The sequence below is a fragment of the Salvelinus sp. IW2-2015 genome, linkage group LG22, assembly GCF_002910315.2.
Source record: "Salvelinus sp. IW2-2015 linkage group LG22, ASM291031v2, whole genome shotgun sequence".
Taxonomy (NCBI): Eukaryota; Metazoa; Chordata; class Actinopteri; order Salmoniformes; family Salmonidae; genus Salvelinus; species Salvelinus sp. IW2-2015.
The window spans coordinates 37,935-63,753 of NC_036862.1; the positions used below are offsets into that span (position 1 = coordinate 37,935).

Genomic DNA, 25,819 nt, shown 5'->3' on the forward strand with positions numbered 1-25,819 from the left:
CAGTCCGCAGTTGCCCGTCAGTCCGGAGCTGCCTTTCAGTCTGGAGCTGCCCGTCAGTCCGGAGCTGCCCGTCAGTCCTGAGCTGAGGGGCCACCAAAGCGGGTAATGACTATGGTGGAGTGGGGTCCACGTCCCGCACCCGAGCCGCCGCCGTAAGAAGGCCCACCCGGACCCTCCCCTTCTGTGTCAGGTTTTGCGGCCGGAGTCCGCACACCKKKRKGGGGGGGGGGGGGGGGGGGGGGTACTGTCACGCCCAACCTTAGTTATCTTTGTTTTCTTTATTATTTTGGTTAGGTCAGGGTGTGACATGGGGGATGTATGTGTTTTGTATTGTCTAGAAGTTTTTGTATGTTTATGGGGTGTTTACTAGTCTAGGTGTTTGTATGTCTATGGTTGCCTAGATTGGTTCTCAATTAGAGGCAGCTGTTTATTGTTGTCTCTGATTGGGAACCATATTTAGGCAGCCATATCCCRTTGGGTATTTCGTGGGTTATTGTCTATGTATTTGTTGCTTGTGTCTGCACTTTATATATATATAGCTTCACGTTCGTTTTGTTGTTTTGATTAGTTTGTTTAAGTGTTCTTTGTTTCGTTATTAATAAATAGAATAATGTATTCGTATCACGCTGCGCCTTGGTCCTCCTCTCTTCCTCCACACGACGAACGTGACAAATGAATAAAAAATCTAAAGAAATTCTACAGTCAAACTGTTTTTATTATGTTATCCAACATATTTTTTTTTCTGGATATGTGTGCAACAAAAAATCAACATTCACATTTTGCTACTTTCTGTCAAGTCTACGCATACAATTTGATGCATATGTTTGATAAATCCAACGTATGCACCACACAAAACGCACTGCAACTGCCTCTGCAATGCAATGCTGCAAGGCAAACGCATCGTTCCATTGGAAATGAATGTACTTCTGGTGTACCAAAACGCAATAACGCAGTCGGTATGTTCGAAGCGTAAGCATACTGCTAAAGCAACACTCGAGTGGTTTAAGGGGAAACATTTACATGTCTTGGAATGGCCTAGTCAAAGCCCAGACCTCAATCCAATTGAGAATCTGTGGTATAACTTAAAGATTGCTGTACACCAGCAGAACCCATCCAACTTGAAGGAGCTGGAGCAGTTTTGCCTTGAAGAATGGGCTAAAATCCCAGTGGCTAGATRTKCCAAGCTTATAGAKACATAYCCCAAGAGACTTGYAGCTGTAATTGCTGCAAAAGGTGGCTCTACAAAGTATTGACTTTGGGGGGGTGAATAGTTAAGCMMGCTCAAGTTTTCTGTTTTTTTGTCTTATTTCTTATTTSTTTCACAATACAAAATATTTAGCATCTTCAAAGTGGTAAGGCATGTTGTGTAAATCAAGTGATACAAACCCCCCAAAATCTATTTTAGTTCCAGGTTGTAAGGCAACAAAATAGGAAAAATGCCAAGGGGGGGTGAATACTTTCGCAAGCCACTGTATAATATATCTCCCGAGTTATGCAGCGGTCTAAGGCACTGCATCTCAGTGCTAGATGCGTCACGACAGACCCTGGTTTGATCCCAGGCTGTATCACAACCGGCCTTGATCGGGAGTCCCATAGGGCAGCGCACAATTGGYCCAGCGTCGTCCATGTTAGGGGAGGGTTTAGCCGGGGTAGGCTGCCATTGTAAAATATGAATTTGTTCTTAATTGACTTGCCTAGTTAAATAAAGAATTTTWAAAATTAAGAAAAACAAGGCACAATACAGTAATTGAGTACATTGACACATCAAGTGGTTTGTGATGATGTGATGTGACGATCTGGCTCAGTTAAATGTAAAAGGAATGAATAGACCATTTCAGTTTTCACAAAAATAGTGCACTGGGCCTTTACTGGTCCTTTTTTTTCTGCATCCCCAAAACTATTTCCCGCGGCTATGCCTGTTTACAACAAGGCACTAATGTAATACTGCAAAAAATGTGGCAAAGCAATTAACGGTTTGTCCTGAATACAAAGTGTTATGTTTGGGGCAAATCCAATACAACACATTACTGAGTACCACTCTCCATATTTTCAAGCATAGTGGTGGCTGCATCATGTTATGGGTATTCTTGTACTCAGAGGGASTTTTTCAGAATAAAAAATGTACTGAATGGAGCTAAGCACAGGCAAAACCTTAAAGGAAAATCTATAATAACCTAAAACACAAGGCCAAATTTACACTGCTTACCAAGAAGACAGTGAATGTTCCTGAGTGGCTGTTAGTTTTAAATCTACTTGAAAATCTATTGCAAGGTCTGAAAATGGTTGTATAGCAATGATAAACAACCAATTTAACAGAGCTCGAAGAATTCTGAAAAGATGTTGCACAATCCAGGTGTGGAAAKCTCTTATGAGCTGTAATCGCTGCCAAAGGTGCTTCTGCAAAGTATTGACCGTGTGAATACTTATATAAAATAGTTATTTCTGTATTTCATTTGCAATACAAACATCTTTTCACTTTGTAATTATGGGGTATTGTGTGTAGATGGGTGAGGAAAAAAATAATATTTAACCAATTTTGAATTTAGGCTGTGACACAACAAAATGTAGAATAAGTCAAGGGGTATAAATACTTTGATTGTACAAAACATTAAGAACACTTGCTCTTTCCACAATATAGACTGACCAAGTTAATTCAATGTGAAAAATAGGATCCCTTATTAATGTAATTTGTTAAATCCACTTAGATGAAGGGGAGGGGACAGGTTAAAGAAGGATTTTTAAGCCTCGAGACAATTGAGACACGGTTGTGTGTACTATTCAGAGGGTGCCTTTGAACGGGGTATGGCAATAGGTGCAAGGCGCACCGATATGTAGCTGCTGAATTTTTCACGCTCAACAGTTTCCTGTGTGCCTTAAGAATGGTCCCCCACCCAAAATACACCCAGACAACTTGACACAATTGTGGGAAGCATTGGAGTCAACATGGGCCAGCATCCCAGTAGAACGCTTTTGACACCTTGTAGAGTCCATGCCCCGACAAATTGATGCTGTTCTGAGGGCAAAAGGGGGGTTGCAACTCAATATAAGGAAGGTCTTCTTAATGTATTGTACACGACGTGTACTGTATATTCTGTATATTATCCTCCAGAGCGAGTGAATTCATTCATTTGGGTTATGGATTACACAGTCTGACTGAGTAGGTTCTGCACAGCAATGTTAATTACCTACATGGCACATTAATCTTTGGGATGAGGGGACAGTTACATTGACTGGGGGAAGTAGAGCACGTGGGAAGCTAATTCTCCTCAACGGCTTAGTAGAATCATATTGTCAAGACCTAGGGGTTTCAACTGTGTTTCTCCATCAATGATCGCACACAGACTCCTGTCTATTTCAAATGTTAGGGTTCGTGTCACTGCCAGTTACCCAGATAACCTCACTTATACRAGAGTAACAAAAATCACAAGAGTAATTCCTCATCCAATAAGAAATCCACAATGACATTTTCCATTGAAAATAGTTTTAAAACATTGTGTGCCCTAATCTTCCACAGCCCTGCCCTAGTAAAGGTGGGCAGGAACACTCACCCATTTCCAGATACTCATCGAACAGTCCCTCACACAGCAGGAGCTCATAGTCGGTCTCCCAGGGTGCAGCATCCTGTGTCTGTCCTCCCTCTTTCACCTTCCCATCTTCAGCTCGAACCTTAGGATGGATCTTGCGCTTCTGCCACCAAGCCTTTAGTTTTCTATCAAGAGACAAAAGGAGAGAGATTTTACCTTAACGAGCACAGAAGCAGTGCATAGGTCCTTTATGTGGGCAAGACCATTACAATAACTTACTCCCACCGGGCACAGATGTCAGTTCAACAAACGTAGTTTTGATTGACATTTGGTTGATTCGTCGTCAACTGATATGAATTCAACATTAAATCAACAGAAAATGTCACCGTGTCATTGGATTTAGGTAAAAAATTGGGTGGGAAAAAAGACAAATCCAATCAGTTTTCAACATTGATTCAGCGTCATCGCATTTCATTTTCTTGTTGAAATGACATGGAAACAACGTTGATTCAACCAGTTTTTCCCAAGTGTATTGAGATTGTGATTGGATTTTAGACAAAACTGGGGGAAGCTGTAGGATTACACGACTCACGGCATGATAAACTCCTGAATGTTGTTGATGACCTGTTTTCCCACCATGATGACCAGTAGCTCCTGGGCCAGTTCAATGAGACAGCCCCCATCACCGCACTGCAAACAACAATACACACTGACAGGTTATGCACACAGGCACGCATGCATGCACGCAGACACACACACACACACCTGTCTCTTATACACATCTAGATGTGTATAAGAGACCACACACACACACACACACACACACACACACACACACACACACACACACACACACACACACACACACACACAGACTCACACACGCTGATAAAGACAGCAAATGTACATCCCAGCAAACATTGCTACAGGTCCCTTAGCATGGCAGCATCCCATACAAAACAGACCTATGAAACTCTTGAGGCCTACTTGGATATACCTGGGCACCCTACCCTGCACTGGGACATGATCTGAGCAAACACCTGCCTACTGTGGCTTTCATCTTTCCACTTGACATTGTGCATTGGATGTTTTTGGACAACTACCAAACTTGAACTCCACTTGGATTTACCCTTTTCGACTCTCTCGCAGCCCCGTGTAGCGCTTGCCACCCTTCTGGCTTTCCATCGGCCTGTACTGGAAACTACATCCCCTCCAAGGTGCTTCTCTCCTGGCTATAATACTGGTAACATGGCCTGCGTTGTGTTGCTGTTTTGATGGGCTCCAGCATTTAATTGCATCGAGTAAGTCACCCCTCTCTCCTTACTGTTGTTATGTTGGCCAGTTTTGTGCCTTGGTTGTGTTGATTGTGGGTCCTAGTGCTGCCTTTTAGTCTATGGTTGGGTTCTGGCTTGCTGCCTATAACTGTGGTGATCCTACAAACTGTGTGATTCAAACTGACTATCACACTGTGGATTGACTGATTTTAAGCTGATTCCTCGCCAACCTTTTTTATTTGCGTGGATTTTAACTGAATACTTCCAAAATGGCGTCTTGGATGATAAGTGAAATATACCTGCTGGAGTGTGTGCTACGGGTGGGTGTTGCTATGGTGACCAGTGAGCTGACATAAGGCAGAGCTATACCTAGCAAAGACTTATAGATGACCTGGAGCCAGTGGGATTGCGASGAATATGTAGCGAGGACCAGCCAACGAGAGCATACAGGTCGCAGTGGTGGGTAGTATATGGGGCTTTGGTGACAAATCGGACGACACTGTGATAAACTGCATCCAATTTGCTGAGTAGAGTTTTGGATTAACCCGTGGCCACCCCCATAGAGACTGCCAGAGGTCCGGACAACAGGCCCTCCGATTTGACACACTGAACTCTATCTGAGAAGTAGTTAGTGAACCAGGCAAGGCAGTCATTTGAGAAACCAAGGTCGTTGAGTCTGCCGATAAGAATACGGTGATTGACAGAGTCGAAAGACTTGGCCAGGTCGATGAAGATGGCTGCACAGTAATGTCTTTTCTTGATGGCGGTTATGATATCATTAAGTACCTTGAGGGTGGCTGAGGTGCACCCATGACCAGTTGCTGCGGGGGTTGCAGAACTGTTGGCCGAGGTTGGGTCAGCCAGGTGGAAAGCATGGCCAGCCGTAGAGAAATGCTTATTGAAATTCTTGATTATTGTGGATTTATCAGTGGTGACAGTGTTTCCTAGTCTCAGTGCAGTGGGCAGCTGGGAGGAGGTACTCTTATTCTCCTTGGACTTTTGTGTCCCAAAACGTTTTAGAATTAGTGCTGCACATTTCTGTTTGAAAAAGCTAGCCTTTGCTTTCCTAACTGACTGTGTATATTGGTTCCTGATTTCCCTGAAAAGTTGCATATCGCGGGGACAGTTCGATGCTAGTGCAGTACGCCACAGGGTGTTTTTGTGCTGGTCAAGGGCAAACAAGTCTGGAGTGAACCAAGGGCTATATCGGTTCTTAGTTCTACATTTTTTGAAAGGGGCATGCTTATTTAAGATGGTGAGGAARGCACTTTTAAAGAACAACCAGGCATCTTCTACAGGCGGATGAGGTCAATATCCTTCCAGGATCCCCGGGCCAGGTTGATTAGAAAGGCCTGCTCGCAGAAGTGTTTATGGGAGCGTTTGACAGTGATGAGGGTTGGTCATTTGACCGCAGACCCATAATGGACGCAGGCAATGAGGCAGTGATTGCTGAGATTATGGTTGAAAACAGCAGACGTGTATTTAGAGGACAAGTTGGTCAGGATGATATTTATGACGGGGCCCATGTTTACTTATTTGGGGTTGTACCTGGTTAGGTTCCTTGATAATTTGTGTGAGATTGAGGGCATCTAGCTTAGATTGTAGGACGCCCGGGGTGTTAAGCATATCCCAATTTAGGTCACCTAGCAGTACAAACTCTGACGATAGATTGGGGGCAAACAATTCACATATGGTGTCCAGGGCACAGCTGGTAGCTGAGGGGGGTCTATAGCAAGCGGCAATGGTGACGGACTTATTTCTGAAGAGATGGATCTTTAAATGTAGAAGCTCGAACTGTTTGGGCATAGACCTGGATAGTATGACAGAACTCTGCAGGCTATCTCTACAGTAGATTGCAATTCTGCCCCCTTTAGCAGTTCTGTCTTGACAGAAAAGTTTGTAATTGGGGATGGAAATTTCAGAATTTTTGGTGACCTTCGTAAGCCAGGATTCAGACACTGCTAGGACATCAGGGTTGGCGGAGTGTGCTAAAGCAGTGAATAAAACAAACTTAGGAAGGAGGCTTCTGATGTTAACATGCATGAAACCAATGCTTTTACAGTTACATAAGTCTACAAATGAGAGCGCCTGGGGAATGGGTGTGTTGCTGGGCCTGGGTTAACCTCTACATCACCAGAGGAACAGAGTAGGAGTAGGATGAGGGTACGGCTAAAGGCTATAAGAACTGGTCGTCTAGTGCTTTAGGAACAGAGAATAAAAGGAGCAGGTTTCTGGGCGTGGTAGGATAGATTCAGGGCATAGTGTACAGACAAGGGTATGGTAGGGTGCGARTACAGTGGGGGTAAACCTAGGCATTGAGTGACGATGAGAGAGGTTGCATCTCTGGAGGTGCCAGTTAAGCTAGGTGCGGTCGCCGCATGTGTGGGGGGTGGGACAAGGGGCTTTCTGAATTATGTTGAGTAGGACTAGGGATTCTGCAGAAAAATCAAACAATGAGAGCTGCCCTTAACAACAGTATACAAGGCATAATGACATTAGAGAGAGGCATAAAGCAACCACAGGTGTTGATTGGGAGAGCTAAGACAACAACGGGTGAGACAACAACGGGTAAACAGCTAAGACAACAACAACGGGTAAATGATGATGAATGGGCGGAGAGGGTCAGTTAGCTACACACAGGGCCTGAGTTCGAGGCTGGGGCCGACAGATAAACAAAATGAAGTACCGTGTTAATGAACAGTCYAGCAGGCATCAGCTGTGTAGCTGAGTGATCATAGGGTCCAATGAGCAGCAATAGATGAAACAGGGAGCTGTTCGGTAGTCAATTACTACGCTAGGCGAGCGGGAGACACGGCGTTCAGGAAGCTAGCAGGCCGGTGCTAGAAGATGGATCTTCACCACATCCACGATGCAGAGGCCGGTTGAGAGCACATCGGCTGAATTACGTCAGCAGATCAGCAGACCAGTCGTGATGGATCGGCGGAGCTCTGTGTCGACAAAGGGTCCAGGCCAATTGTCTAGAGAGGCATTGTATTTGGTGTACTTCATTTGCTAGCCGGGAGATGGGCCTAGCTCGAGGCTAACTGGTGCATGGACAAGGGCGTTAGCCGCAATAGCCACTCGGTAGCAGCTAGCTAGCTGCGAAGATCCGGTGTAATGGTCCAGAGCTTGCGGCAGGAATCCGGTGATGTAGTGGGAAAAAAAGGCAGTCCGATATGCTGAGGACTGATATCGCGCTGTGCAGACTGGCAGGTGTTATCCGGGATAAAGCGGGTGGTGTCCGAGCTAAAAGGTAAAGACCACTAGCAGTGGCTAACAATGACTAAATAGTTAGTAGCTAATTAGCTGGCTAGCTCATGATGGAGGTTCCAGTTATAATGTAAAGGAAAAGCTGATCCGTACCACATTGGGTGAGGCGGGTTGCAGGAAGGTATATTTAATTCAAAAATGGAAAAAAGAGATTGAAATATAATGAAATGTATACAAAAAAACGAAAAATACTGAATATACCTTACTGCTGCGCCATCTTGGATATACACAAAATTGCTCGAAGTGGCCCACGTTAACATATGTAGCTTAAGAAACAAGGTTCATGAAATTAATAATTTGCTAGTAACAGATGACATTCATATTCTGACAATATCTGAAACTCACTTAGACAATACCTTAGATGATACAGGGGTAGCAATACAAGTTTATACCATTTACAGAAAATACAGAAATGCCAGTGGTGTCGCTATTTATATAAAGAACCATATTCCTGTAAAGATTAGAGGATCTCATGTTAAATACTGTTGAAGTAATATTGCTACAGGTTCATCTGCCTCACCTAAAGCCCATTCTTGTGGGAAGCTGCTATAGATCAAGTGCTAACAGTCAGTATCTGGATAACACGTGTGAAATACTTGATAATGTATGTGATATCAACAGAGAGGTATATTTTCTGGGTGATTTAGATATGATCTGGCTTTCATTAAGCTGCCCACTCAAGAAAAAGCTTCAAACTGTAACCAGTGCCCGCAATCTGATACAGTAGCTAAGATGGGGAGAAATATTTCCATAATAAAACACTGTTCTACCTTCTTAACAGCACTTTCAACAAGGCAGGTCCTACAGGCTCTAGTTTTGTCGCGACTGGACTACTGTTCATTCGTGTGGTCAGGTGCCACAAAGAGGGACTTAGGAAAATTGCAATTGGCTCAGATCAGGGCAGCACGGCTGGCCCTTGGATGTACACAGAGAGCAAACATTAATAACATGCATGTCAATCTCTCCTGGCTCAAAGTAGAGGAGAGATTGACTTCATCACTACTATTTGTGAGAGGTATTTACATGTTGAAAGCACCAAGCTGTCTGTTTAAACGACTAGCACACATCTCAGACACGCATGCATACCCCACAAGACATGCCACCAGAGGTCTCTTCACAGTCCCAAAGTCCAGAACAGATTATGGGAGACGCACAGTACTACATAGTGCCATGACTACATGGAACTCTATTCCACATCAGGTAACTGATGCAAGCAGTAGAATCAGATTTAAAAAATACACCTTATGGAACAGCAGGGACTGTGAAGCAACACAAACATAGGCACAGACACATGCATACACACACTTGATAACATATGCACTATACACGTTCATTTTGTGTTGTAGATATGTGGTAGCGGTGTATGGGCCTGAAGGCACACACTTAGTGTGTTGTGAATTCTGTAATGAATGTATTGTAATGTTTTAGGTCCCACTCTAAGACCTTGTCCTTTTCTACTCCACAGCCTGGAGTGGGTTGAGTCACTGACGTGATCTTCCTGTCTGGGTTGGCCCTCGACAACTACTGTGATTGTTATTATTTGACCATGCTGGTCATTTATGAACATTTGAACATCTTGGCCATGTTCTGTTATAATCTCCACCCGGCACAGCCAGAAGAGGACTGGCCACCCCTCATAGCCTGGTTCCTCTCTAAGTTTCTTCCTAGGTTCTGGCCTTTCTAGAGAGTTTTTCCTAGCCACCGTGCTTCTACACCTGCATTGCTTGCTGTTTGGGGTTTTAGGCTGGGTTTCTGTACAGCACTTTGAGATATCAGTTGATGTAAGAATGGCTTTATAAATACATTTGATTTGATTTGACTGCCTCTTCACCATGTCGCCACTCTCTGACTGACAGGCCAGGGCTGCCCTGCAGTRACCCCACCTTAGTGAAGTCACCTCTCCCCTCCCATCTCACCCACTCTTCCCATCCTACACCGACCTCCCATCCTGGCACCCACTCCCCACCCCCCTTGGAGAATAAAGGAGCAAGGACGCTTTAGGAGGAGCTGGCGATCCTGCATCCCAGTGGAGTAATGTCACACACCGTGAGCCCAGCGCAAGGCAGCGGTCTTTGGTGAATGGGGCTGAAATGACTTTATCCCATCATGCTGACCAACAGTTTCCCCCACCTGCTTCCATATATTCCTGGTCCTTCGTCCTCTACCCTGTCTCCTGAGGGTCCAACTCAGGGGTCTCTACCAGAGGCCCGTACCTCCGGGGCTCCCTCACACATCAGGCCTTGAGGGTGTCTGAGGCTCCAGCTATTAGATCTGCTATTGTTAGCTCAAAAGAGGATCCCACTGTGGTCTGCTCATCCAGTGCTTTTAGTTCAAATGTGAATTCCATAAACTTGAATAACCACTTGGTTTTCAAATCACGTAGAGGGCTTGGGCTGTTGCACGATAGCAACCAAAGCCCATGTAAGTCAGTTTATAACATTCCATAATTGGTTACTCAAATTGACATGGGCTGTGGCCCTATGGCCTTATGGTGCTAACCTTGGAATAGTAATTACAATTTCTTCTCCTTCCTCTATTACTAATAGAGATAGACCAAGTGGTGCAATTCCTATGCAATCTTATAGCCATACCAACTACTATATATCAATATCAAYCGCCTATTTGTCACGATTTCCGTAAGAACATTCGGACCAAAGCGCAGCGTGAAATCGGTTCGACATTTTATTTGAAGTGAACCGCACAAAACAACAATAAAGAACAACCGAAACGTGACGTTCTGGAGTGCTCAGAGGCATCAACACACAAAAAAAGATCCCACAAAACACAGTGTGGAAATGGCTGCCTAAATATGATCCCCAATCAGAGACAACGATAAACAGCCACCTCTGATTGGGAACCATACCAGGCCAACAYAGAAATAAAACAACCTAGATTATCCACCCTAGTCACACCCCGACCTAACCAACATAGAGAATAAAAGGCTCTCTATGGTCAGGGCGTGACACTATTGAACATAGCTTGTGTGAGTTGGAGCTTCCATGTGACTTTAAAAATCCTCAAGGTCTTGGGTTGATGCATTTGAACATTAGGAGCTTACTTCCTAAACTGGATTACATCAAGATCTGGGCTGTGCAGACAAATCCGGATATTCTGGTATTTTCTGAAACTTGGGTCTCAGGGAACATTCTTATCATGTGTTCAGAACTGACAAGCAGGGTAGAGGTGGTGGAGTGGCATTTTCATTTAAAATAATTTATCTGTTTCTTTACTAAAATCCATTTCACTTTCCCTAAAATCTGAGCTACTATCTTTAAGCCTTTGTCTGGGAAAAATGTATCCATAATGGTTATAGGAGTCTACCATCCTCCCTCGGCTAACCTTTGTGCACTCGAGGAGTTAACTACACTATATATACAAAAGGATGTGGACACCCCTTCAAATTAGTGGATTTTGCTATTTCAGCCACAACCGTTGCTGACAGGTGTATAAAATCACACAGACAAGCAATCTCCATAGACAAACATTGGCAGTAGAATGGACTTAATGAAGAGCTCGATGAGTTTCATCGTGGCACCACCATAGGATGCCACCTTTCCAACTACTCAGTCTGTCAAATTTCAGCCCAGCTAGAGCTGCCCCGGTCAACTGTAAGTGCTGTTATGAAGGAGGTGGAGACGTCTAGGAGCAACAACAGCTCAGACGCAATGTGGTAGGCCACGCAAGCTCACAGAACGGGACTGCCAAGTGCTGAAGAGCGTAGTGCGTAAAAATCGGTTGTCCTCGGTTGCAACACTCACTACCGAGTTCCAAACTTCCTCTGGAAGCAACGCCAGCACACGTACTGTTCGTCAGGAGCTTCATGAAATGGGTTTCCATGGCCGAGCAGCCACACACAAGCCTAAGAACACAATGCACAATGCCAAGCGCTGCTGGAGTGGCGTTTAGCTCGCCGCCATTGGACTCTGGAGCAGTGGAAACGCGTTCTCTGGAGTGATGAATCACGCTTCACCAATGTAAAGTTTGGTGGAGGAAGAATAATGGTCTGGGGCTGTTATTCATGGTTTGGACTCGGCCCCTTAGTTCCAGTGAAGGGAAATCTTAAAGCTGCAACATTCAATGACATTCTAGATGATTCTGTGCCTCCAACTTTGTGGCAACCGTTTGTGGAAGGCTCTTTCCTGTTTGAGCATGACAATGCCCCCATGCACAAAGTGAGGTCCATACAGAAATGGTTTGTCGAGATCRGGTGGAAGAACTTGACTGGCCAACACAGGGCCCTGACCTCAACTCCATTGAACAACTTAGGAACGCCGAATGCGAGCCAGGCCTAATCGCCCAACATCAGTGCCTGACCTCACTAATGCTCTTGGAAGCAAGTCCCCGCAGCAGTGTTCCAACATCTTGYGGAAAGCCTTCCCAGAASAGTGGAGGCAGCAGAGGGGGGGACTAACTCCATATTAATGCCCATGGTTTTGGAATGAGATGATGACGACCAAGTGTCCACATACTTTTGGTCATGTAGTTTACTAAGTTTACATGTAATTTACTAAAGAAGTGTTTATCCTGGGTGACAGGATATCCTGGGTGCTTCAGACAATCTAATAAACATGTGTAATTATCAAAACCTAACACAGCTGGTGACTAAGCCTACACGCTCCAACCCTAGAGATCCTTCAAAGTCCTCTTTGCTTCATCTTATTTGAATGAATACACCAGAGAAATATGTTTCTACTGGTGTTTTCTCCCAAGACATTAGTGATCATTGCCCAGTTGTGATCACAAAGAGGAACTTTAAAAACTTCAGTGAACAGGCTTTTTTTACATGAGCTTTATTTTAGTGACCTTGATTTTATTTCAACTATCCCTGAAACTGATTTAGCTTTGAGTCTCTTTGCAGATGTATTCAATACTATTGTGGATAATCATGCTCCTTTCAAAAAACGTAAGGGTTTAAGGTAGATTGTATTCCTGGTATACTCCGGAATTATCAGAAGTCATTTATAAAAGAGATGATGCTTGGGTCAAGGCAAGGAACACAGGCTTATGCCCAGACTGGCAAGCCTTTAAGCAACTGAAAACAAATCAGAAAGGATAAATCTGATTATTATGTAATCGCTCTTTCAGATTGTAATGGAAACCCAGCTAAATTCTGGAACACTGGAAAATCCTGATGGGTTCAACTTCCTCTATACCACAACATATTAATTCAGACACTAGCCTCACTACAGAAATAAATGCCATCATTGATGCATTTAATCACCGTTTTATCTCTTTGTAAGAACTTCTAAGTGTATTCACAATGATATTGGGCTGGGAGTCCTGGACGCTTTGCGAGCAATAAGAAATCCACTGGGGCCGACAAATTGGRTCCTGGTCTGCTTTAGTGTGCAGCACCCATCATTTTTGGCTCAATAACCCAAATGTTTAKTTAACATTGTTATCAGGAAATTTTCTAAAAGTATGGAAACCAGCTCTTGTGCTGCCACTCCATAAGGGCGGGATATTAGAGATCTAATCTTATCATCCCATTTCAAGTCTTCCTTGTCTAGCTAACATTCTCAAATCCTTGGTAAATGTACATTTTTCTTTTTGTTATCTGAGAAATGTATTTTGAATGTAAATCAATCAGGGTTTAGRCCTGGGCATAGCACWATTACCGCAACCACTTTAGTTRTTAATGATYTTGKMAWTGCTTTAGACACTAAAATGWAATGTGCTGCTTTGTTTGTGGACCTGTCAAAAGCTCTTGATACTGTTGATCATGATATTTTATTGAATAAGTTGTCCTGCKCTCTGACGCCTGTTCTTGGTTTCATGATTATCTTTGTGACAGAACTCAGAAAATCGTGATGGATGGCGTTAAGTCTGAATTTCTTGAAGTGCATAAAGGTGTACCACAGGGGTCGATTTTGGGGCCTGTCCTTTTCACTACTTACAGTGCATTCGGAAAGTATTCAGACCCCTTGACTTTTTCCACATGTTGTTACGTTACAGCCTTGTTCTAAAATTGATTAAATTGTTTTTTCTCATCAATCTAAAAACAATACCCCATAATGACAAAGCAAAAACAGGTTTGTATACATTTTTGCAAATGTATAAAAATATGCACATGAGTACTCAGACTCTTTACTCARTACTTTGTTGAGACACCTTTGGCCGCAATTACAGCCGTGAGTCTTCTTGGGTATGACGCTACAAGCTTGGCAAACCTGTATTTGGGGAGTTTCTCCCATTCTTCTCTGCAGATCCTCTCAAGCTCTGTCAGGTTGGATGGGGAGCGTCACTGCACAGCTATTTTCAGGTCTCTACAGAGATGTTCGATCAGTTTCAAGTCCAAKCTCTGGCTGGGCCACTCAAGGACATTCAGAGACTCCCGAAGTCACTCCTGCGATGTCTTGGCTGTGTGCTTAGGGTCATTGTCCTGTTGGAAGGTGAACCATTGCCCCAGCCTGAGGTCCTGAGCATCCTACGGTTTTCATCAAGGATCTCTCTGTACTTTGCTCCATTCATCCAACCCTCAATCCTGACTAGTCTCCCAGTCCCTGCCACTGAAAAATATCCCCACAGCATGATGCTGCCACCACCGCCATGCTTTACCGTAGGGATGGTGCCAGATGGTGGCAGAAGCCAGCAGCATACCACCCTGCATACCACTGCTGGCTTGCTTCTGAAGCTAAGCAGGGTTGGTTCTGGTCAGTCCCTGGATGGGAGACCATATGCTGCTGGAAGTGGTGTTGGAGGGCCAGTAGGAGGCATTCTTTCTTCTGGTCTAAAAAATATGCCAATGCTCCAGGGCAGTGATTGGGGACACTGCCCTGTGTAGGGTGCCGTCTTTCGGATGGGACGTTAAAACGGGTGTCCTGACTCTCTGAGGCCATTAAAGATCCCATAGCACTTATTGTAAGAGTAGGGGTGTTAACCCTGGTGTCCTGGCTAAATTCCCAATCTGGCCTTCAAAATCATCATGGTCACCTAATAATCCCCAGTTTACATTTGGCTCATTCCTCCCCTGTAACTATTCCCCAGGTCGTTGCTGTAAATGAGAATGTGTTCTCAGTCAACTTACCTGGTAAAACAATGGAAAAATAAAATAAAAAGGTGTTTCCTCCAGACATGACGCTTGACATTCAAGCCAAAAGGTTCAATCTTGGTTTCATCAGACCAGCAAATCTTGTTTCTCATGGTCAGGTGCCTTTTGGCAAACTCATGTGCCTTTTACTGAGGAGTGGCTTCCGTCTGGCCACTCTACCATAAAGGCCTTATTGGTGGAGTGCTGCAGAGATGGTTGTCCTTCTGGAAGGTTCTCCCATCGCCACAGAGGAACACTTGAGCTCTCTCAGAGTGACTATCGAGTTCTTGGTCACCTCCCTGACCAAGGCCAGCTCTAGGAAGAGTGTTGGTGGTACCAAACTTCTTCCATTTAAGAATGATGGAGGCCAATGCTGCAGAAATCTTTGTTGGTACCCTTCCCCAGATCTGTGCCTCGACACAATCCTGTCTCAGAGCTGTACGGACAATTCTTTCGACCTGATGGCTTGGTTTTTGCTCTGACATGCACTGTCAACTGTGGGACCTAATATAGACAGGTGTGTCCCTTTCCAAATCATGTCCAATCAATTGAATTTACCACAGGTCGATTCCAATCAAGTTGTAGAAACATCTCAAGGATGGTCAATTGAAACAGGATGCACTTGAGCTAAATTTCGAATCTCATCGCAAAGGGTCTGAACACTTATGTAAATAAGGTATTTCTATTTTGAAATTTTATAAACGAGCAAAAATGTCTAAACCTGTTTTCTCTTCTTCATTATAGGGTATAATGTTTTGATTGAATAGGATAAAAAAATATCAATTTTAGAATAAGGCTGTAATGTAACAAAATGTGGAAAAAGGGAAGGGATCTGAGTACTTTCCAAATGCACTATAGTGTTTAATGTGTATTTTATATTGTATTACACAGGTTGCATTTGGAAAAGAGACTTCTATGTCTCAATATGTTTTCCCTGTCAAAATAAAGGTTAAATAAAAACATTTTTGAAATTGCCACAACAAACATTATTTGATCAACATTAGTAGAAGGACATACTATAATGGTTATAGGAACATTTGGAGAAAAAAAAAAGTTTGTTTTTAACACTTCAAGAATGTGTTAACCAAACCTTCATGGTGAAAACATAGATGTGTCATGGGAACATCCCTGGGAATCTCTGGCAAACTTTCAGGTAACATTGTGACGAACACTCTGGGAATGCAAGGCAAACTAGAAATTGTTTGCTGGGAAGTTAAGTACGTTTTAGTATGTAAGAACAACACTCACATCCTCATTCCGTATTCCCAAGAGATTGTAGTAGTTGCCAGGGTAACCAACAAACCTGCAAAACATAGGAGTTTGCTGAGGACGAGACACATTTTCATTGTACTGTGAGNGCCAGTAGGAGGCACTCTTTCCTCTGGTCTAAAAAATATCCCAATGCCCCAGGGCAGTGATTGGGGACACTGCCCTGTGTAGGGTGCCGTCTTTCAGATGGGATGTTAAACGGGTGTCCTGACTCTCTGAGGTCATTAAAGATCCCATGGCACTTTTTGTAAGAGTAGGGGTGTTAACCCCGGTGTCCTGGCTAAATTCCCAATCTGGCCCTCAAAATCATCATGGTCACCTAATAATCCCCAGTTTACATTTGGCTCATTCCTCCCCCTCCTCTCCCCTGTAACTATTCCCCAGATTGTTGCTGTAAATGAGAATGTGTTCTCAGTCAACTTACCTGGTAAAATAACGGATAAATAAAATAAAAAGGTGTTTCCTCCAGACATGACGCTTGACATTCAAGCCAAAAAGTTCAATCTTGGTTTCATCAGACCAGAAAATCTTGTTTCTCATGGTCAGGTGCCTTTTGGCAAACTCATGTGCCTTTTACTGAGGAGTGGCTTCCGTCTGGCCACTACCATAAAGGGCTGATTGGTGGAGTGCTGCAGAGATGGTTGCCCTTCTGGAAGGTTCTCCCATCTCCACAGAGGAACTCTTGAGCTCTCTCAGAGTGACCATCGAGTTCTTGGTCACCTCCCCGACCAAGGCCAGCTCTAGGAAGAGTGTTGGTGGTACCAAACTTCTTCCATTTAAGAATGATGGAGGCCAATGCTGCAGAAGTTTTTGTTGGTACCCTTCCCCAGATCTGTGCCTCGACACAATCCTGTCTCAGAGCTGTAAGGACAATTCTTTCGACCTGATGGCTTGGTTTTTGCTCTGACATGCACTGTTAACTGTGGGACCTTATATAGACAGGTGTGTCCCTTTCCAAATCATGTCCAATGAATTGAATTTACCACAGGTGGATTCCAATCAAGTTGTAGAAACATCTCAAGGATGGTCAATTGAAACAGGATGCACTTGAGCTAAATTTCGTATTTCATCGCAAAGGGTCTGAATACTTATGTAAATAAGGTATTTCAATTTTTTATTTTTATAAATGAGCAAAAATGTCTAAACCTGTTTTCTCTTCTTCATTATAGGGTATAGTGTTTCGATTGAATAGGATAAAAAAAATATCAATTTTAGAATAAGGCTGTAATGTAACAAAATGTGGAAAAAGGGAAGGGATCTGAGTACTTTCCGAATGCACTGTATAGTGTTTAATCTGTATTTTATATTGTACTATACAGGGTGGCAGGGTAGCCTAGTGGTTAGAGTGTTGGACAAGTAACCAAAAGGTTGCAAGTTTGAATCCCCGAGCTGACAAGGTACAAATCTGTCGTTCTGCCCCTGAACAGGCAGTTAACCCACTGTTCCTAGGCCGTCATTGAAAATAAGAATTTGTTCTTAACTGACTTACCTAGTTAAATAAAGGTAATAAAATACAGGGCACATTTGGAAAAGAGACCTCTATGTCTCAATTTGTTTTCCCTGTCAAAATAAAGGTTAAATACAAAATGTATGTTTTTGAAATTGCCACAACAAACATCATTTGATCAACATTAGTAGAAGGACATACTATAATGGTTATAGGAGCATTTGGAGAAAAAAAATCAAAAATGTTTGTTTTTAACACTTTTAGAATGTGTTAACCAAACCTTCATGGTGAAAACATTATAGATGTGTCATGGGAACATCCCTGGGAATCTCTGGCAAACTTTCAGGTAACGTTGTGACTAACATTCTGGGAATGCAAGGCAAACTAGAAATTGTTTGCTGGGAAGTTAAGTACGTTTTAGTATGTAAGAACAACACTCACATCCTCATTCCGTATTCCCAAGAGATTGTAGTAATTGCCCGGGTAACCAACAAACCTGCAAAACATAGGAGTTTGCTGAGGACGAGACACATTTTCATTGTACTGTGAGGGTCTATAAATACAGGACCTTTCAATACATACGGCTCATTTGTGCCTTGACGTTGTTTGATYTACTCACCGGCCTTTGAAAAAGGCAATGTAGACTGGGGAGGAGTAGAAGTTGACAAACTGGAAGATGAAGACCTTGAGAATAAACATGTCCTCATATTTGGTCTGTGTGCGGTGCATCTCTGTTGAYATGACAAAGCAAAAAGAATGAGCAAACATTGGTTAATTAAATCACAGATTTATCTTCCATCTGAGCGACGATTGACAAGAGCCGGACTTGCTGACTCACCCCAACGCGTTAAGACCTGGGCAAGGTAGATGTAGACCCGGGAGAGCATGAGGATCACCAGAAGGTTCAGCACGGACCCTGTGAGACTGGCTATCCGACCAGCCTGCCGAGATAGGTACAGTACTATTATTATTAAAATAATATGATTTAATGAGATTATATTATATACAGTGCATTCGGAAGGTATTCAGACCCCTTGACTTTTTTCACATTTTGTTACATTACAGCCTTATTCTAAAATGGATTAAATTGTTTTTTCCCCAAATCAATCTACACACAATACACCATAATGACAAAGCAAAAAAAGTTTTAAATATGACATTTACATAAGTATTCAGACCCCTTTACTCAGTACTTTGTWGAAGTACCTTTGGCAGCGATTACAGCCTTGAGTTTTCTTGAGTATGACGCTACAAGCTTGGCACACCTGTATTTGCGGAGTTTCTCCCATTCTTCTCTGCAGATCCTCTCAAGCTCTGTCAGGATGGGGAGCGAGTCTTTAGGTACCTTTTGGCAAACTCCAAGCAGGCTGTCATGTGCCTTTTACTGAGGACTGGCTTCTGTCTGGCCACTCTACCATAAAGGCCCCAAATGGACCCYGAGTGCTGCAGAGATGGTTGTCCTTCTGGAAGGTTCTTCCATCTCCACAGACGAACTCTAGCGCTCTGTCAGAGTGACCATCAGGTTCTTGGTCACCTCCCTAACCAAGGCCCTCCTCCCCCAATTGCTCAGTTTGGCCAGGTGGCCAGCTCAGTTGTAGAAACATCTCAAGAGTGATCAATGGAAACAGGTTGCACCTGAGCTCAATTGTGAGTCTCATAGCAAAGGGTCTGAATACTTATGCAAATGAGGTATGTTTTAAAAAATGTATAAATTAGAAAATATTTCAARAAATCCGTCATTATGAGGCTGTGATCGCTGCCAAAGGTGCTTCAACAAAGTACTGAGTAAATGGTCTAAATACTTATGTAAATGTGATATTTCAGTTGTTTTTTTTATATATATTTTCCAACATTTCTAAAAACCTGTGTTTTTCTTTGTCATTATGGGGTATTGTGTGTAGATTGGTGAGCTGGGAAAACAATTTAATCCATTTTAGAATAAGGCTGTAACGTAACAAAATTTAGAAAAAGTCAAGGAATAATACCAATACCAATACCAAAGTCAAGGAATAATGGTCTGAATACCATTCAAAAGTTTGGTGTCACTTAGAAATGTATTTTCTTTTTTAAGAAAAGCAAATTTTTTGTCCATTAAAATAACATCAAATTGATCATAAGTACAGTGTGGACATTGKTAATGTTGTAAATGACTATTGTATACATACATATATAATGACTATATATACAGTTGAAGTCGGAAGTTTACATACACTTAGATTTGAGTCACTAAAACTAGTTTTTCAACCTCTCCACAAATGTCTTGTTAAAAAACTACAGTTTTGGCAAGTCAGTTAGGACATCTACTTTGTGCATGACACAAGTAGTTTTTCCAACAATTGTTAACCTGTTAGTGTGTAGGRGGCGCTATTTTCACTTTGGGAAAAAATCATGCCCAATTTAAACGGCCTCGTMCTCTATTCTASATCGTACAATATGCATAKTATTATTACTATTGGATAGAAAACACTCTCAAGTTTCTAAAACCGTTTGAATTATATCTGTGAGTAAAACAGAACTYATTTTGCAGCAAACTTCCTGTCAGGAAGTGAAAGATCTGAAATCGAGGCTCCTTCCTATTAATTTGCTTGAAATCTATGGATATACATGCACTTCATACGCCTTCCACTAGAATGTCAACAGGCAGTGGGAGTGGAATGGGGTGTCTATGCTTGATCTGAGGTCGAACAAAGCTCTTGGAATGACGTGACCCCAAATTTCCTTTGTCCAGAAGGCGCGGGAAGGAACCCTGGATTGCCTTCTGAAAAGCTTTCGGTATAGACGGCTAAAATCTCCGGCTTTGATTTATTGATACATGTGATAATACATCGTAAGTATTGTTTTCAATATAGTTTTATCAGATTATTGAACGTTTATCGGAGTTTTGGCTTTTCGTTTCTGCGTTTGGTGAAGATGGACAACCCGCCCACTTGGCTAGCTTTGGTTGCTAATTCGACAGGAGAAGAGGACATTCTAAAACAACAACAACGATTTATCTGGACAAAGACCCTTGTACAAGATTCTGATGGAAGCTCAGCAAAAGTAGGAACCATTTATGATGTTATTTCGTTTTCTGTGGAAAATGTTTAGTACTATTTTCCGCCCTCATTGCAGGCGCTGTCTCGCTATAACGTAAGCTGTATGTCGTACTAAAGTTATTTTTAGAATTCAAACGGCGATTGCATTAAGAACTAGTGTATCTTTCATTTGCTGTACAACATGTATTTTTTAGTAAAGTTTATGATGAGTTATTTGATTAGATAGGTGAGTGTCAGAAATATATCTGGATAATTTTGTGCAGTTTGGCTACGTATCACATTGTAAAACCATGATTTGTACTGCTAAATATGCACATTTTCGAAACAAAACATATATGTATTGTGTAACATTAAGTTAATAGGACTGTCATCTGATGAAGTTTGTCAGGTTGGTGAATAATTTTATATCTTTTGCTGTTTTTTTGCGATCGCTACCTTTGCGGTGAATAATGCTGTGTGTGGTTGGCTGATTGTGGTACGCTAATATAATGCTATATTGTGTTTTCGCTGTAAAACACTTAAAAAATCTGAATATTGGCTGGATTACATAAGATGTTTATCTTTCATTTGCTGTTACACCATGTATTTTCATAAATGTTTATGATGAGTATTTAGGTATTACGTTGCTCTCTGTAGTTATTCTGCTGCTTCGGTGCTATTTGTGATTGTAGCTGCAATGTAAAACTATGATTTATACCTGAAATATGCACATTTTTCGAACAAAACATAGATTTATTGTATAACATGTTATAAGACTGTCTTCGATGAAAGTTGTTTCTTGGTTAGTGACTAATTCTATCTCTATTTGGGGGTTTGTGCAAGCTACCTGTGCTGTGAAAGAAATGTCTGTGCTTTTTTGTATTTGGTGGTGAGCTAACATAAATATACATGGTGTTTTCGCTGTAAAACATTAAACAAATCGGACATGTTGGCTGTATTCACAAGATGTTTATCTTTCATTTGCTGTATTGGTCTTGTTAATGTGTGGAAAGTTAAATATTTTCAAAAAAATATTTTTGAGTGGAATGTGGGTGGGGGGGCTAGAAAGGTTAACAGACAGATTATTTCACTTATAATTCACTGTATCAAAATTCCAGTGGGTCAGAAGTTTACATACACTAAGTTGACTGTGCCTTTAAACAGCTTGGAAAATTCCAGAAAATTATGTCATGGCTTTAGAAGCTTTTGATAGGCTAAATGACAACATTTGAGTCAATAGGAGGTGTATCTGTGGATGTATTTCAAGGCCTACCTTCAAACTCAGTGCCTCTTTCCTTGACATCATGGGAAAATCAAAAGAAATCAACCGAGACCTCTGAAAAAAAATTGTAGACCTCCACGAGTCTGGTTCATCCTTGGGAGCAATTTCCAAATGCCTGAAGGTACCACGTTCATCTTTACAAACAATAGTACGCAAGTATAAACACCATGGGACCACRCAGCCGTCATACCACTCAGGAAGGAGACACGTTCTGTCTCCTAGAAATGAACGTATTTTGGTGCGAAAAGTGCAAATCAATCCCAGAACAACAGCAAAGGACCTTGTGAAGATGCTGGAGGAAACAGGTACAAAAGTATCTATAGCCACAGTAAAACGAGTCCTATATCGACATAACCTGWAAGGCCGCTCAGCAAKGAAGAAGCCACTGCTCCAAAACCGCCATAAAAAKCCAGACTATGCTTTGCAACTGCACATGGGGACAAAGATCGTACYTTTTAGAGAAATGTCCTCTGGTCTGATGAAACAAAACTAGAACTGTTTGGCCATAATGATCATCGTTATGTTAGGAGGAAAAAGGGGGAGGATTGCAAGCCGAAGAACACCATCCCAACCGTGAAGCATGGGGATGGCAGCATCATGTTCTGGTTTGCTGAAGGAGGGACTGGTGCACTTCACAAAATCGATGGCATCATGAGGTAGGAAAATTATGTGGATATATTGAAGCAACATCTCAAGACATCAGTCAGGAAGTTAAAGCTTGGTCGCAAATGGGTCTTCCAAATGGACAATGACCCCAAGCATACTTCCAAAGTTGTGGCAAAATGGCTTAAGGCCAACAAAGGCAAGGTATTGGAGTGGCCATCACAAAGCCCTGACCTCAATCCTATAGAAAATCTGTGGGCAGAACTGAAAAAGTGTGTGCGAGCAAGGAGGCCTACAAACCTGATTCAGTTACATCAGCTCTGTAAGGAGGAATGTGCCAAAATTCACCCAACTTATTGTGGGAAGCTTGTGGAAGGCTACCCAAAACTTTTGACCCAAGTCAAACATTTTAAAGGCAATGCTACCAAATACAAATTGAGTGGATGTAAACTTCTGACCCATTGGGAATGTGATGAAAGAAATAAAAGCTGAAATAAATCATTCTCTCAACTATTATTCTGACATTTCACATTCTAAAATTAGGTGGTGACTGACCTAAAACAGGGAATTTTTACAAGTTAAATGGCAGGAATTGTGAAAACTTTATGAAATGTATTTGCTAGGTCAAATGGCCAGAAACAAAGAACTTTCTTCTGAAACTTGTCAGTCTATCTTGTTCTGAGAAATGAAGGCTATTTCATGCGAGAATTGCCTAGAATCTGAAGATCTTGTAAAATGCTGTGTACTACTCCCTCACAGAACAGCGCAAAACTGGCTCTAAACCAAGATAGAAAGAGGAGTGGGAGGCCCGGTGCACAACTGAGCAAGTACATTAGAGTGTCTAGTTTGAGAAACAGACGCTCATCAAAGTCCTCAACTGGCAGCTTCATTAAAATTTACCCGCAAAACACCAATCTCACAGGTGACTCTGGCCTCCTAGGCAGAGTTCACACACACACACACACACACACACACACACAAACACACACACACACACACACACACCACACACACCACCACACACACACACACACACACACAACACACACACAACACCACACACACACACACACACACACACACACACACACACACCAACACACACACACACACACACACACTAAAATCCAATCTTGCTCTCATACCTAATCATCCCCAGCTTACAATTGGCTCATTTACCCCCTCTTCTCCCCTGTAACTATTCCCCAGGTCATTGCTGTAAATGAGAATGTGTTCTCAGTCAACTTAACTAGTAAAATAAGGGTAAAAATATATATTTTTTTTATCAAACTGGGTGAGTTTACATCTTCAATCGCATGTTATAGCGTCACCATGTGGCCAATTGACATGGCATTGCTTGAGAGGGTATGGCCCATGGGACTTTACCATCACGCCAAGTTGYACCCTCCTAGGCCTTACCATTTCACAAGAATTTGCATGTTATATTTCCTTGACTGAAGATGTGTAATAATAATGAATGGCAACAAATACAATAGGGTTTCACCCAGCTTGAACCGAAATAATCTAGAGTCAATTTCTGCGCCCCCGCGGATATCCAATTAACACAATAAACAAATCCCCATTCCGATCTGTCGGTTTCAGCTAGAGATATGAGTTTTTGCATGGGCTGCATCTCAGTCACTGCATCCGCCAATGTCGGCCTTCCACATCTGCTGTGGAAGGCGGCAGCTACAATGCTGTTTGTCAGAGCAGAAGACATCCCAAATATCTTTCTTCTTCTCACCAAAACGTCTGTAGCGTCCGAAATGGTTTGGGCTACAAACTAATATGTTTTACTCAAAGACCCCCACAAGTGTCACGGGACTTGTCTGATTGTATCCCGGTGCCGTGTGAATGGGGCATTTCCATTTTCAAAGGTATACGAATAATTCCATGGTGATTTATTTTTTTATATTTTTGCTTCACTTCAAAGCATACTTAGTTTTGATTTATTTTTGGACTATCTGTTTTCTATGTATGAATCTGTTATTCAGTGCGTTTGTATGGGCTAACAGCAGTAAGGCCAAATTCATCAAATATTTTTTTCTCCAGTATGTTGTCTGAGAGAGCAATAGTCTTTAGAACTTGTATTAATCATTGTCCTGTTAATGGTAGAAAAACAGTTTCTAATTACACTAGAATGATGCAACCATAGTGGGTTTTAGGTCTAGAAAGGGACTCACAGAAAAGATCAAGAAGGCATTGTGAGATTTGTAAATGATGATGCTCAGAATCACCCGGTAAAGGATGATTGCCACCACAAACATCAGCACTACGGATACCTGTGAGAGACAAAAATGCATCAAAGATAAAGTTAGGACTTTTCGGGGATTCTTGATTAATGTAATTCATTAGTCATTAATTCATGTCATCATAAGTTGACTTCCTATCTCACATGTCATCAGGGATGGGCAACTCCAATCCTGGAGGGCCAGAGTGTGTGCAGACTTTTGTTTAAGCCCAACACACCTTATTATACTAATCAAGTGCTTGCTAATTAGTTGCTAGTCACGTGTGCTAGTGCTGGGCTAGAACAAAAATGTGCACCCTTGTGCGACTCCAAGGTAGGATTAAAGAACATTGCCCTGCAGCACCTTACCATGATCATGATGACCATGCTGCCGGTCAGGGTGCGGTTGAAGCGGCGTCGCTTTGGRAAGTACGGCTCCTCTGCACCAGTCACAGGGTTCCGCAGGGTCAAGGGCGCTGTGGCAGTGAACTCTGGCCTTGGGCGCTCCTGGGTCACAAAGGGTTAAACGGGAACAACATCCAAAATCTGTCAGTCCTTATTGGTTCTTAAATCTCCATGACAGAAAATCTGAAATTGTGCATCTTAGAAATAGTTTTCACATACAAACTTGACAAGCTTGAAMTTAGGATCGATTGGGCTTTCCAAAATAATATAATCACTGTGATCATACTGTACTGTACCTCAGTTTCCTGAAACTCTGAACAGTCCCATCGGTGGGCCAGCACTGCACTGGTGCGCTTCCAGTATTCCAGGAAAGTGACAGCCCATAGAGCCATGAAAATACTGAAGAATACCGTTCCCCCATTGTCAAATAACAGCCCTGCCTGTGARGAGAGGATGGCCATACAGTATGTA

General features: G+C 42.5%; 1 protein-coding gene across 1 annotated transcript in view; it reads right to left on the reverse strand.

Annotated features, from left to right (window-relative positions):
• Positions 1-25,819, reverse strand: part of ano7 (anoctamin 7) — a 47,412-nt gene that overhangs the window by 11,210 nt on the left and 10,383 nt on the right. The window contains exons 9-16 of the mRNA XM_023967035.2: positions 25,645-25,788; positions 25,313-25,450; positions 24,897-24,995; positions 18,653-18,755; positions 18,434-18,545; positions 18,256-18,310; positions 4,117-4,214; positions 3,549-3,709 (exon numbers count right to left, since the gene is read on the reverse strand). Of these exons, the coding sequence (XP_023822803.2) occupies positions 3,549-3,709; positions 4,117-4,214; positions 18,256-18,310; positions 18,434-18,545; positions 18,653-18,755; positions 24,897-24,995; positions 25,313-25,450; positions 25,645-25,788 (910 nt within the window). The remainder of the gene's footprint in view (positions 1-3,548; positions 3,710-4,116; positions 4,215-18,255; positions 18,311-18,433; positions 18,546-18,652; positions 18,756-24,896; positions 24,996-25,312; positions 25,451-25,644; positions 25,789-25,819) is intronic.